The 13343-nt window shown below is 42.4% G+C and overlaps 1 protein-coding gene across 1 annotated transcript; it reads left to right on the top strand.

Annotated features, from left to right (window-relative positions):
- The first annotated feature begins 3480 nt into the window (after positions 1 to 3480).
- LOC125506665 (uncharacterized) lies at positions 3481 to 12725 on the top strand. Its single transcript, XM_048671428.2, has 19 exons — positions 3481 to 3610; positions 3995 to 4147; positions 4256 to 4340; positions 4870 to 4972; positions 5054 to 5138; positions 5556 to 5639; positions 5722 to 5751; positions 5837 to 5940; positions 6915 to 7020; positions 8212 to 8633; positions 8848 to 8929; positions 9097 to 9273; positions 9344 to 9397; positions 10135 to 10227; positions 10317 to 10382; positions 10492 to 10538; positions 10668 to 11339; positions 11574 to 12078; positions 12294 to 12725. The coding sequence occupies exons 2-18, from the start codon at positions 4031 to 4033 to the stop codon at positions 11962 to 11964; spliced, it is 2718 nt and encodes a 905-aa protein (XP_048527385.2). The 5' UTR covers positions 3481 to 3610; positions 3995 to 4030; the 3' UTR covers positions 11965 to 12078; positions 12294 to 12725.
- Positions 12726 to 13343: the final 618 nt, after the last annotated feature.

Here is a 13343-nt window from a genome sequence, read left to right as displayed (position 1 = left end):
TGCGAACAGGATAGCTAGCATATTTGCTAGTTGCTTGCTGCAACTCCACATATTTACCTTGCCTTACCTATGAGCTTAAATAGTCTTGATCGCGAGGGTGCGAGATTGCTGAGTCCCTGTGGCTCACAGATTAATATTACACCAGATGCAGGGCCTGATGTTTCCGCTCCAAGTGACGCGCTCGAGCTCAAGTGGGAGTTCGACGAGGACTCTCAACCATACTATGTTTCCTTTTCTGATGATCAGTAGTGGTGCCCAGTTGGGGTGATCGGGACCGTGTCGCTTGTTGGGTTATCTTTTATTTTGGCACCGTAGTCGAGCCATGAGTGTTTGATTGATGTAATATTATTTATGTACTTGTTTGACGTGGCGAGTGTAAGCCAACTATGTTATCTCCCCTTTGTTATTTATATTATTTGGGATGTTGTGAAGATTGTCTAACTCGCGACATATGCCTTCAATGCGATTATGCCTCTAAGTCGTGCCTCGACACGTGGGAGATATAGTCGCATCGAGGATGTTACAAGGGTCTTTTTTCTCAACAATACCATGGGTTTTCACACCAATGCTGTCGCAAAATTAACTAAGGATATACTGTGTGGTTCTCTTCTCAAACAAGAAGTAACATGGGAATCACCCCGCTTGAAGTATAAGGAAAAGTAAAAAAAAACTCTCTACCGAACCCTAATTGACGCAAAAGGTGACGAAGTAGCCATGTTAAGAAAAGGGATTCTTGTCATAATAGTAACCATCTAGCCCGTCTCCGCACTTCAGTCTTGGAGGAGGGTGCTTCTAGAAGATGATGTCTCCCTTCTAAAAGATGAACCACGGGAAGAAAAGCTACATTTTAACCATCTGCTCATATTGCACTTACTCAAGAAGCGATTACCCGAAAAGGAAGAAAATAGGAAGACATACATCAGTCATTGGGATACTTGCGCTTCTTGACCAACACATGAATAGGGCCAAATGGTTAGTGCAGAGGAGGGACGGAGGCGATAAATAGTTGCATGCCACTCCATTGTGCGTGCTCTCATATTTGAAGAATGTCGAGAGGTGAATCATCATTCTGGCAAGGTTATATTTGAATAAAGATAATTGTGACAAACGCGTTTGTGCATGAGCTAGCTCCAATGGGCAAGGACAATTCATGAGAGCTGTAGGTGGATATTCTCCCTAATTCGATTTTCAATTTAGTTGATGATGTAACTATTGTTTGAGTTCTTTTTGGGAAATAAGTATTTTTTTAAGTTGATAAAATTAACTGATGCAGTATCGTTTTGAGTCCCCTTGGGTGAACAGGAATATGAGGACAAATATCTAAATATAAAATACATGTTTCCAACATTACGTGCAAATTTTCGTGAGAAAGCAAAACATATTGTGATCTTTCGGGAGAACATAACAAAATCTATTCTATGAAAAGTAGCTTTTCTGGACCAAATTTTCTTTCTGTCCAGATCACAACGTGTGTTGTTTCCACACGAATTTTTTTGAGAAATAATTTAGAAAACAGATATTTCGATATATTTTTCTTCTTCTGATTTTATACCATTCACTTGAGAGGACGTTTTTTTTGAAAGGGAGAGGACGCTTTTTTGGAAAATGTTTGATAACGGCGCGCCGGTGGAACTTTGCGCCGGACACGCGCGTGACGTGTGATTCCCTTTCGATCAAGAGCTCTTTATTACGCCAGGTCACTCGTCCACACGACCCCACCCACGTGCAGTTCGCTCCTTATCCAGCTCTCAACCGTTCTTCTTTCTCCTGCAGCTTCTTCTCTCTCTCTCCATGTGCGCTTGAGGCATGTCCCCTACAAAGCCCATCGCCTAGAGCAGATCCCACTCGCCGGCGGCCGCCCCTCCTCCCCCTCCCAAATCCCAGCTGGGAACGACCGGCGGCATGGACCAGCACTTTCATGAGATTTCATGGGCGCTCGCCCAATCTCCTTCTCGCTGACCGGCAAGCCGGTGGTAGCCACATGCCATTGCTGCAACCACGTCCTCGTCGCCGGCGTTGGGCATGTGCGTGCTACAACCATGGCGAGGCAGTGCTGTGGCCAGCGTCGTCATGGATGTGCCCATACACAGCTCCGCTTTTTCCTTTATGGAGTGCTACAACCGTTCATGGGAAATGCTACATACGGTGGCGACGATGCTACAACTGATAAACTTTTTTGCTGGAACTAACTATTGGTTTGTCGTCAATTTTTGTTGCTGGAACCAGTGTTTTGTTTTGCTACTACCGGTCACTCCGTTTGCTACTACGGGCGACCAATATTTTTGTGCTACATCATTCATGAAGATGATGCGACCTCAACGACAGGCTACATCGATTATTTTTTGCTGCAAACCATGAAGTATTTACTACCACCAGCGACATGGTTTGCTACCACCAGCGGCCGGCTGACGTCAAATTTTCTTTGCTACAACCGCGTCGTTTTTTTTGCAACCCACAGCCACAGAAACTACAATCGGTTAACATTTTTTTGCTACAATGGCGACGACAGGCGGCACTGGCGAGCTTTTTTCCCTCGAACTGATACCCTCTTTTGCTACAACCGTCCGACTTTTTTGTAGATGAAAAAGGCTTCAACCAGGTACTGAGGAAAAAAAGGTGTAACCGTTGACAAAAAAAGCTTCAGCTGTAGATGCAAAAGCTTCAACCAAGGCACTGTGCAACCCAAAAAGCTTCAACCATTGACAGAAAAAGCTTCAACCATATACGTAAAAGCTTCAACCAAGACATTATGCAACGAAAAAAATCTGCAACCGTTGACAAAAAAGCTTTAATTGTAGATGCAAAAAGCTTCAACCGGCGATAGAAAAAAGCTTCATGGAGGCTCGCGCTTTTCGTGAAAGCTGCAATGGCCCAACGAACTGCTACATGAGCGATTTTTTAGTTGTAAATTTATACTAGAAAATATGCTAGAAACACATAACGATTTTTTGCTTCCATAGTTTTTTCATTTTTTGTTGTCAGCTCTTTTGTACAATGCTACATATATTTTTTGTTGTTGTAAAAGTACTGAAATTATGCTACAAACCTATGGTTTTCTGTTTTGATTTGTGTTTTTTTGGTTTTTGTTGTGGAGTTTTGCTGCAATGCTACATACAAATACAATTTAAAAACAAGTGCAGATTTTCTGTGTACATTTTTAAATAAAACTATTGTGTGCAGATAGTATGGAGAAGTCACATCATAATTTGAATGATCTCCTCCCACGTGATAACATGCAACCCCACGGCATGGCGTTGATGCACATGGAGCAAGCAACTTCCGTGCAGTAAAGGTGGACCACCAGCATAGAGAAGAGAAAAAGAAACGACCTGCACGGACGATCAGACGAATTAAAATTGTCGAATCATACGGCGTACGCGCGACCGGCCAAAACTTTGGGCCGGTGCGCCGGCGCCTATCAGTCGCCTTTTTTTTAAAAAAGGAGATGACCTTTTTTTAGAACTCTTGAGAGGACGTGAGGGCTCTGTTTCGAATTTTTCAATTGACGGATGGCGTTTTCGTAAAAACAAAACCTTCCCCCGAATCCCCTCTCCCTCTCTCGCGGCGGCGTCATATCGAGCGGCGGCGGCGGCGCGACGGCGAGTCGTAGGTCAGTGCCTCCTCTCATCTACCTCCCCGGGGTACCCTGCCCCCCCCCCTCTCTCTCTTTCTCTCTCTCTCTCTCTGCGCGAGCGGCGGCGGAGGTGGCACCGGAGAGCGGGGGGCGGCGGGGGCCGAGAACGGAGACCGGTCGTGCAGCGCCGCCCGCGGCCCGCACGTGCAACCTGGCGCCATAGCCGTTATCGCAACATCGTTCGCTCCCTGCCCCTCCCCCTGTCCGCGCAGCATTTTTCTCACCTCTGACTGATGCGACTCTGTAATGGACACTACTGTATCCCAAGCTCAAACTTTTTCAGCTTATACGATGAACATGAAATTAGCTCCAGGCGATTCTGAACTATAATCCCTAGCTCATATGGCATGCGTTTTGCAGGGTTTGATGCTCTGAGGTTTCTCCGGCGTCGGCGCCATGGCTCCGCATTACCAGGCCACCACCCTGATTGCCTCCCCGTCCTATCCAGACGCCATCACTTGGTCAAGCGACAACTTGGTGGCTGTTGCCTCGGGCCACATCGTCACTATCCTGGTACGCGCAATTTCAGCACCCCATTGTGCTGCATTCACTTCCACTTCAGCATTATGATGATAATCAGTCTGTTGGATTGACCTTGCATTCATTATGTTTTCCTTCTAGAACCCAGCAGCACTTGATGGGCCTCGCGGACTCGTTGTGCTTCGCCCTAGAGATCCTTTTCCCATCGGAGTGGTTAGCAGGGAAGGTAGGTCCCATGTTGAATGTGTATTGTACATGTTATAAAAGAGTGCTCATGCAGTTTGATAGGCACAATGGGGTGAAATAATTATTTCATCCTGAGAGTCTTTTGATTATGGTTGCATGGTCATTATAATAAAGCTTGTGAGAATTCAACTCGTAGTGTTAGTTTGGACACATCGTAAGCAATTTGACATTTTGAAACGAGGAATTCAGTCAGTGCTTTTGTTGAGATCGCCGAGGGCCAACTGCCCAACTCCAAAGGATGATGATGATGATTAATATACCGACTTGTTTCAATCTGTCCGAAATATTGAAGATTGTTCAGTTGTTCAGTAGTACAGTAAGAATTTGTTAACATCGATATTAGAGTGAGAACAGGATATTCTAGTATGCTGTTCTAATGAAGTGAAAATACCACTTGTTTGGGACGGACTACAGTGAAAGTATTTGGATGACATTTAAGAAGTCGCCTACTTAACGACAATTGAAAACAGTAATTTTTGTTTCATTTGAAATCTTCTCATCATTTGCAGATCTCTTTGAACCAAGTTTAGTACCAACATCCTTAGCGCGTGATACTGAACCATGTGCACGGTCTGTTTCATGGTCTCAGCAAGGATTTGCTCCTAATTCTGGGTAATTTCTGTTGACTGATATATTAGATTCATGTATTCATCTTTTTGCCTAATATTTTTGTTTAATGGATCATTATTTCAGTTGTTTGTTGGCTGTCTGTACTGTTGATGGTCACGTGAATCTTTACCGTCGGCCAGTTTCTGAATTTTGTGATGACTGGGTTAAGGTAAACCTGTTTGGCTAAAGTAGTTCATATTAAGGCATCTGGAGTTAGAATCGGTACCCACCATATTTCTCATTTTTCTGTATACTTGGGACTAAAGTTTGCATGATCCTTATGCATATGGACCCTATAATAATTTATTTATATCAATACCTCACCATTAACAGCTTCATCTAGTTTGCAGTCAAGTTTTATATGTTGATACCTTTTTTTAACCTGTTACAAACAAGAAACTTGTACATTACAATTTTTGGGTCATAATATTTTTCACTTTTATTAAATCTTGCACAAGTTTGTTCTTGCCAAAGTTAATATTTCCTGTTTTCATTTCAATTTTATTTTCTTCTGTCATTGTGGAGTTATCACTTGGTCTAGGCCGCATCTACAATTATGCTCATCAACTCCTAATTGGTTGGTTAGGTTGCGGATATATCTCAATTGTTGTTTAACTATTACCAAAATATTAACTTCGGAGAGGATGATGGTCCAGATTCATTTCCTCAGGTACGCTCCCTTCCACCTGAGCACTGAGGTTTCCCTGATTATTGTAGAATTTTGTTGTTGACAGTTTTCTGTCATACATTAGGAAAAGGCAAATATTGACCACGCTCCTCAGGTATGCTCCCTTCCACTTGAACACTGTGAGTGGTTTTCTTGATTATCATAGAATATCATCATGATTTTTTCCCTTCGTATATTAGGAAAAGTTAAATAACAAGCACACACTGGACACAGGATACGCCGATGAATTGCAAGAACCTCTTTCTCGCAGGGGTCCTGGACGGAGAAAAAGGAAGCCAGTAAGGTGAATGGTACTGTCTGTTAAATCATCAAAGCTTTACAATTTTCACTGAAAAACATAACCAAGTTCTGAAATAACAAGATAATCCAAAGGGGTTAGTTCAAGAAAAATGATTAGATTGATTCACATGCTTTAGTGGCTCGGTGACGGGAAAGTAGTTTGTGTGAAAAGATTTGCATGCCAGTACAGTTCTAGATCATATTAACAGTGACTGTAGAGAAATATGGGTTTAGAAGTTTGCTCTGGGCCACACACTTCCAACACTTGTTTTCTGGGAGACAGATTATACCTTTATTGCGTTTGGCATTTTCTCTGTGAGTGAAGTCCAGTGCTTAGTGATCAATGTTGGCCTCCAATCATAAGAAGTTAGTAGATTGCAGTAACAGAGCACCACCGTTTTGCAAAGCCCTTATATCTAAGGAGCTCGAAAAGGAATGACCACACCACAGTATCTAAGGCTTTAGCTATGTCGAGCTTCAGCAATAAGCATTGACATCTCTTTTGGTAGAATTGAGAAGGAGCATTCAAAGTTTACAAAGCACCTAAAGCTGGCTCATTATATAAAGGAATGTATGTCACCTTGCGTGGTTATAAATCTACACTGCAATGGGAAAGCTATGCACGTTTTTCTGTTGTAGTATTGATAGTTAATCTGAGAAATAAGGTAAGCCAAGCTAAGGGTGCACGACATTGCTAAAAATCTATTCATCTTAGCTATTATCTAGTACCAACTGTGATATATCAGCCTCATCTACCACACATACATAAGGTACATAGGGGTGTTCGGTTTCAACTTTCAAACCCATCATGCCACATTTCTACTAGCATATGTTTTGGTCTTTAACTGATTTATTTTATTTTCATTAGAAATGCCAACATTTGTTGGTGGCCTTCTAGCATTCTTATATTGTGCCTGAACGACCATTCAAAATAAGTGTGTCCTGAATTTATTTGAAGTGGATTTTGACTGATAGCAGAGTTGAAGGCTATGTTTATGATGATGATGATGGAGATGATACTTCAAAGGATGCAGACTTCTCTCTGAATCCATGCCCTGCATTAACGAAGATACCTGTGAAAAAGGTAGTTTTCACATGTAGGATTATGTTCAGTTTAACTCGATTTATTTGAGAAATTTGACAAAATGACAGAGTTTTTCTTTGACTTTGCTTCAAAGGCACATGTTCCATTGTCTTTGCCAAAATGACACATATTTGGATGACAAGTACACAAAATGACACAGTTTGTGCTTTTTTCTTTCTTCTCATTTTTGTGTTTTAGGGCCAGATGTCAGACTTTGTTAGATGAATATGCCCTCTGGTCTAACTCCCTGTGCATGTCCTGATCAAATCGATCAGAACCGGTTTTAGAAGCGATCGGATTGATCAAAATCGATCGACTCCTCTCCTCGCCTTTCCCCGGCCGCCCCTTACCTTGTTCCACCCCTCGCTGCTGCCTACCCGCTGCCTCGCCGCGTCCCTCCCTCTAGCTTGTCGCCGTCCCTCCTCTGTCTGTCTCGGCCGGTGGTACCTGAAACTAGGCCGTGCTGCGGCTGCCCCGGAGCAGGTGAGGCTTGGGTGCTGTGGTGGACTGGGAGGCTGGGAGCAGCCGACAGGCGAGGGGCGTGCTGAGGTGCCCCTCCCAGCCGTCCGTTTCTGTGTGTGCTGAGGACGGTGGCGACTTGTAGGTTCTGCCAACTTGTGCATTGGTGGTGCAACTGGCCCCAGCCAGGCGCTGCTTGCTCTGCTCACTGGACGTACTTGTAGGCTGTTGGTGTTTGGCTGTTGCTCCTTATCTGTAGCAGCGAGCGTAGCAGCTGCTTGCTGCCTGTTGTCTTTTGGATTTCATCAACATTTTGGCAATGTAATTAATTGTATCGTTTGCTGTTCATGAGATGAGTGATGCCGGGGTAAAGCCCAGCAGCACAACTCCTCTCTGGTCTTTCTTCTCTCCAGGTTGCACGTACGGGCCCTAATTGATCGATCTGTCTTTTTTAGATCGAAATGGGAGCAGGCTACTGCAAAAATACCAGGAACATTTTCGTCCTAAAAACTCTGACATGTGACCTCAGAATGAAAAAGAAAAACACTGTGTCATTTTGTCTAACTGTCATCCAAATATGTGCCATTCTGGCAAAGGACAATGAAAGGTGTGCTTCTAGAGCAAAGGCATAGGAAAGTGCGTCATTTTGTCAATTCTTCTTATTTTTAACTCACATACATGGTTGTCTTTTATCTGATTCTGGATTTAAATTTGGCTCAATTGTGATTCCAGATTGACATGCCTGTGCGTGAAATGGCTGTCGTAACTGCGCAAGCTGGCTCACAAAATACCAAAGCATTCTCTTGCAATGGAGAAACCAAACTTCTTCCTCTGATCACAGCAAAACAATATTCACGTCGCAATGCACTTTTGTCTTCTCTCGTAGTTGCATGGTCACCAGTTTTGCCATCACACAACACCATTTCTCGTTGGTGCATTCTTTCTGTTGGCTCAAAGTCTGGGGATGTTTCATTTTGGAAAATATATAAGCCCGAGCACTACACAATAGATGTTTGCACTGTTATCAAAGATCCAATATTCGTTGGGGTTCTTCAAGCTCATAATTCATCGGTTTGTGCCATGAGCTGGGAAGTTTCATGTTCAAGATCTTCAAAGTCTCCATTGCTTTTAGCAACTGGATGCTCGGATGGAAGGTAAGCACATTTGTACTTATTCTTTGTAAATGTTGCAACCTTATCATTTGTCTCTAAATGGTTTCATTGAGCTTGATTCATGACATGTGGAAAAGGATAACTATGTTTAATTAATTAAATAAGATGTTTCGTGCTATTTCGCAAAGAAGTCCTGGATACTAGATCAGCAGCATAGAACCTGCGCGATCAATGATTTTCCATGAGCTTTTTTCAGTGTGAAGATATGGTCAGGTGATATCGAAGGATTGAATCAATGTACAGATGCGAAAGAAGTGTCATTTTCGTTAGTTGCAGAGGTACATATTAAGCAACATCTTGTACCTGTGTTTATATTTTGATGCATATAGGTGGATATTCGACCCTAATTGATGCAACTCCAATGAATATAGGCATGCTTGTCTTTAGCTTTATTGTTGTGGCTGCTCTAATTATATACTCAATTCTGAAATGTTCCTCTCTTCAGGTGACCACTAATTCATCAGCTCCTGTCTCATCAATTTCATTGTCCACACCAGCTCAGCCTCGACGTGAGGTTAATTTGGCAGTTGGAAGAGTATCTGGATCACTGGAAACATGGATATTGGACCTGTGCAGCAACAAAGTTGAGAATAGCAGTGAATGTCATGCACATGATCGAGTGGTAAAATTTCATTGTAGTTGAATGTCTTTTCTCTCCAATAAAATTCAACTAATTGTCAACATTACCATAGGTGACAGGTTTATCATGGGGTTTAGATGGCCACTGTTTATACAGCTGCAGTCAGGTGCATTAACTTGTCACAACTCTGATTATTCCTTCTGATTGTGGTAGGGTAAAAAAAATCATGAAATTGTGTCCTCTGCTACCCTTGGCTCCTCCTAGCCGGTCCCTTAGCTCCCCCAGGGAGCAGCAATACTACTATCTGAAGTCCTAACAAAATTTGTTACTATGGTAGTATGGGTAGTATGTGCTGATTTGGTTGTTAAAGTTACTGAAACGCTCCAAATATGCTAGAATTAACAACATAATCGTTACTAATATTGTGAGATGGATACTGATGTCAACTGACATCCAATACCATGTGAACATCCCATGTCAATGCCATCATATGACATGTTGCTATGGCATGTTGGAAGTTATTCCAAGCTAAAAGGCTAGTTAACCACTTGACCTAGTTATGGATAATTAGTCAATGACCGCTGTCTTGGTCCCTTGACATATGTTGTATTAGTACTGTTGGCTATGTACTAATAGTACTGTGCTTATCCTGATAGTACCTTTTTGGTACTGTTATTCAAGCTTTGTTTCAAACTTGTAACTGCTAAACATTTACAAGTCCCTTTAGATGTCTTATGTATTTGATGGAGTTAGTTTAGTTTTTCACAAATATGCTTCTAATAATAACTCCCTTGTCCATGTCCTTTTCTTGCACCTGAATTGTATTATACTGCACAGTATTATTTTGTGTCATCCTAAACTTTGCTTTTCATGCGGATTCTGCAAATTTTCCATCTTTATCAGGATAATTCTGCACGCTGTTGGATCTTTGAAAAAAATCAACTTGAAGAAGTTCCCGTGCACACAAATTTCCCAGAGCTAAAAGAATCAATAGATGTAAAACTGAGACTCCTCGCTGACCTTCGTTTTTTTCCTGAATGTGTGAGCTTGTATCATACTAACTGGTATCTCAAATGTTCATGCAGCTCTCAGTAGTATCTCATCAATGCTTTGGTCTTACACTTGCACCTGGAGAAGTAATGATTGCTGTGGTATGCTGTTGGTTGTTCCTTAAATCTGACATATGTTGCTCAACTGCGACTTGTGCACTTGAGCTTGTGTACATACGCTACACCAATTGATGGATATCGTCTCTTTCAGGTCCGCAGCTTGGATCCAAATATGCTAGATCAGATGTATCAAGCCAGGTATTATTTATGAGCTTAGTATAGGAAGTACTGGAGTCTTGTAATAGAAATCTTCATGTATTGACTGCTTTGGGATAAAAGTCCATCATCAATTCATCATGGTAACGTTTTGGTGAACAAAAACAACAGGACACAAAAGGCAGTGGTTGAGTTCATTTGGATTGGTGGTCAGTTCCTTGGCATTCCACTAAACAAGGACATTTATATCTCCAACAAACAATCTGCAAAGTCATCCGAGACTAACTTCTTATGGTGGGGTTCCAACGTTCTTTGGTCATTGAAGAATTATGAAAAATGTGAAACTGGACTTGTCTTATGGGACGTCATAGCTGCTTTACAAGTGCTCATGAAATCCGCACCAGCATTTCTGGAGACACTAATGCATAAATGGGTCTCAGATTTGTTTTCAGATGATCAACAACGTGTTTCTATCGATAACCTGTGTCAGTGTAGAAAGGACATGATGTCCAATGTCAGCTCGCGGAAGCTACACCTGCTGAATATCATTTGTAGGAAAGTAATGCTTCGTGATCCTGCTGGAGAAAATGGTAATAGGACGTCAACTGATTTGTGGAGCAGTCTTCTGTTGAGCAGCGAAAGAGAGCTACGAGAGAGACTTGTGGCTTTCACTTTTGCTGCTGTCTTGAATCAAAAGTCATATTTTCTCAAGGGCACATGTGCTGAAAACATGTGGTTCCCTGTTGGCGTTGCCCAGATGCGTTCTTGGGTGTCTATGAACAGTGGAGGAGTGCATAATCAGCTCAGGTCTCTCAGTTCGACAATTAAACGTCTTGGTAGCAGGTATTCAGTTTTGCTAGATTTATTGTTCATCTACTCTATAAGCTGATTTCACTACTTCAAGGAGCTAAAGTAATCTACTCCCTCTGTCCCATAATATAAGAACGTTTCTAACACTACACTAGTGTCAAAAACGTTCTTATATTATGGGACGGAGGGAGTATTAGTTTTGTCAGTTCATTGAACTGTAAAATTGGGCATTCAGTATATCTGCTCTAAATTGTTTTTCTGTTGCAGGATCAACTCTGTGTGTGAATACTCAGCTAAAGAAACCTGTGCCTATTGCTCCGCACCGGTTCACTTCGAGTCACCTGACATAGCCTTGTGTGGAAGTGTCGATCCTGCTATTGTTCCCACCGAAAGGCACAAGCTGTCAAGATGTGCAGCATCGATGCGCTTATGTTCTGTTCTGGAACCAACCTGGTACTGTGTATGTTGTGGAGGAATGGTTGATAAGCTTGTGCCCGAGACCTATTTCACCATGAAGACATCTCCCTTGTTGGATGCTGCCGATCCAGATGATGAATCGTCACTTTATTCAGCACCTGCTGTTCCTCGTTGCCCCTTCTGCGGCATACTGCTGCAGAGGTTGATGCCAGAGTTCCTGCTCTCCGTCTCCCCCGTATAAAAGCTAGTGGGACTCTTTTGCTCAAGTGCACGTCGTCTCTTTTTGCATTATTGTGCGTTTTGTTCTTTATTCCTAGAGGCTGCCAAAAAAGGATCGGAAGCAACGTCATCCTGTGTAAGTCCTGAATTTCTTTTATCTATCTGTTTAAATTATTGAGCTCCAAACACCCTTTTAACACATGATTAGGAAGTTTTTACGGAATATGACCAGGAACAATATGAGCTTTATCTTCCGTGCAGCATGCAGATTATATTACTCTACTTTTTAATAGACCTGTTATTAAGCTTTTGGTTGATTGTGGCACTGAGTTTCTTATAATGGTATTTCAGCGACAGCATGATTGTTCTTGGGGAGATGCTTGTTTTGAATCTTATGTTGGTCAGCGCGTGCAGTGGCATCTGTAGCTTCGGTAGAGATCGAGGAAGAGCCAGATAGTCTAAAGGCAAAAGGAAATGGCTCAATAGAAGACAGCGGTGCACAATCTTCATGTCCCATGCTGGAACATGACCCATAGTTGCCGTGTTAGACAAGAGGCCTGGCTTGTTATCATGCTGTACATATTAATGTTTGCTTTTTTTTTTTCCTTTTGTCGACGGTCCAAATGGCTTCTAGGACTCGTAACTGGTCAAGTGTTTTAGCATACGGTGTTCACAAGATTAGTTTCCATTGCTGAGCCGTGGACATAAGAGTTCATGTCTCGATTTATAAGATTTTATAGGGTTTTCATGTCTTGATTTATATGATTTGTCATTTTAGCTTTTTGTGAGGCTGTGCTTCAGATTGTTGGTTACTTACATATAATCGTCAAGCAGCGTGTAAATTTGGCAAAAAATTGCGGATAGGCTGCTAGCGAGGGACTGGCCTCACCCTGCTCGCTGCATGTTGTGTGACCAAGTTGCCGAGACGGCGGCCCATCTCATGATTCTTTTGCTAAGGAGATTTGGCATGCTTCTCCAGAACCGACGACAAGGCGTCCAACTTTGCCTTGAGTACCATTTCCATCTTGGATTGGTGGCCTAAGTCTCTGGTAGCATATGTGGCATGGAACCTTTGGACGGAACGCAATCGCCGTAGTTTTGAGGGGGAGAGATGCTCCTCGGAAACAGTTGCGGACATGGCAAGAGATGAGATTTCGCTGTTTTGGGAGGCTATCAATTGAGGCCTGCCCATCTGTGTTTTATTCTGTTCTTGTTATTTTTCTGGGTCATTTCCTATTTTGCTTCAGTTTGAGGCCTCTTTTGGTATAGGGTAGGAAAATCATAGGAATAGGAAAGTTATAGGAAATGAGATGACATGTACCTCAAATCCTATGAGGCCTCTTTTGGTTCATAGGATAGGATTATCATAGGAATAGGAATTTTGTAGGAAATGAGATGGCA

This window comes from Triticum urartu, chromosome 5A (assembly GCF_056163025.1).
Source record: "Triticum urartu cultivar PI428250 chromosome 5A, HENAU_Tu73, whole genome shotgun sequence".
In the NCBI taxonomy this organism is placed as follows: domain Eukaryota; kingdom Viridiplantae; phylum Streptophyta; class Magnoliopsida; order Poales; family Poaceae; genus Triticum; species Triticum urartu.
This window is presented reverse-complemented; position numbering and strand designations above follow the sequence as displayed.

Coding starts and splice junctions, on each gene's coding strand:
- LOC125506665 (XM_048671428.2), top strand. CDS start 4,031: ATGGCTCCGCATTACCAGGCCACCACCCTGATTGCCTCCCCGTCCTAT. Junction 4,973..5,053: donor GGATTTGCTCCTAATTCTGG/GTAATTTCTGTT, acceptor TCATTATTTCAG/TTGTTTGTTGGCTGTCTGTA. Junction 8,930..9,096: donor CATTTTCGTTAGTTGCAGAG/GTACATATTAAG, acceptor TCCTCTCTTCAG/GTGACCACTAATTCATCAGC.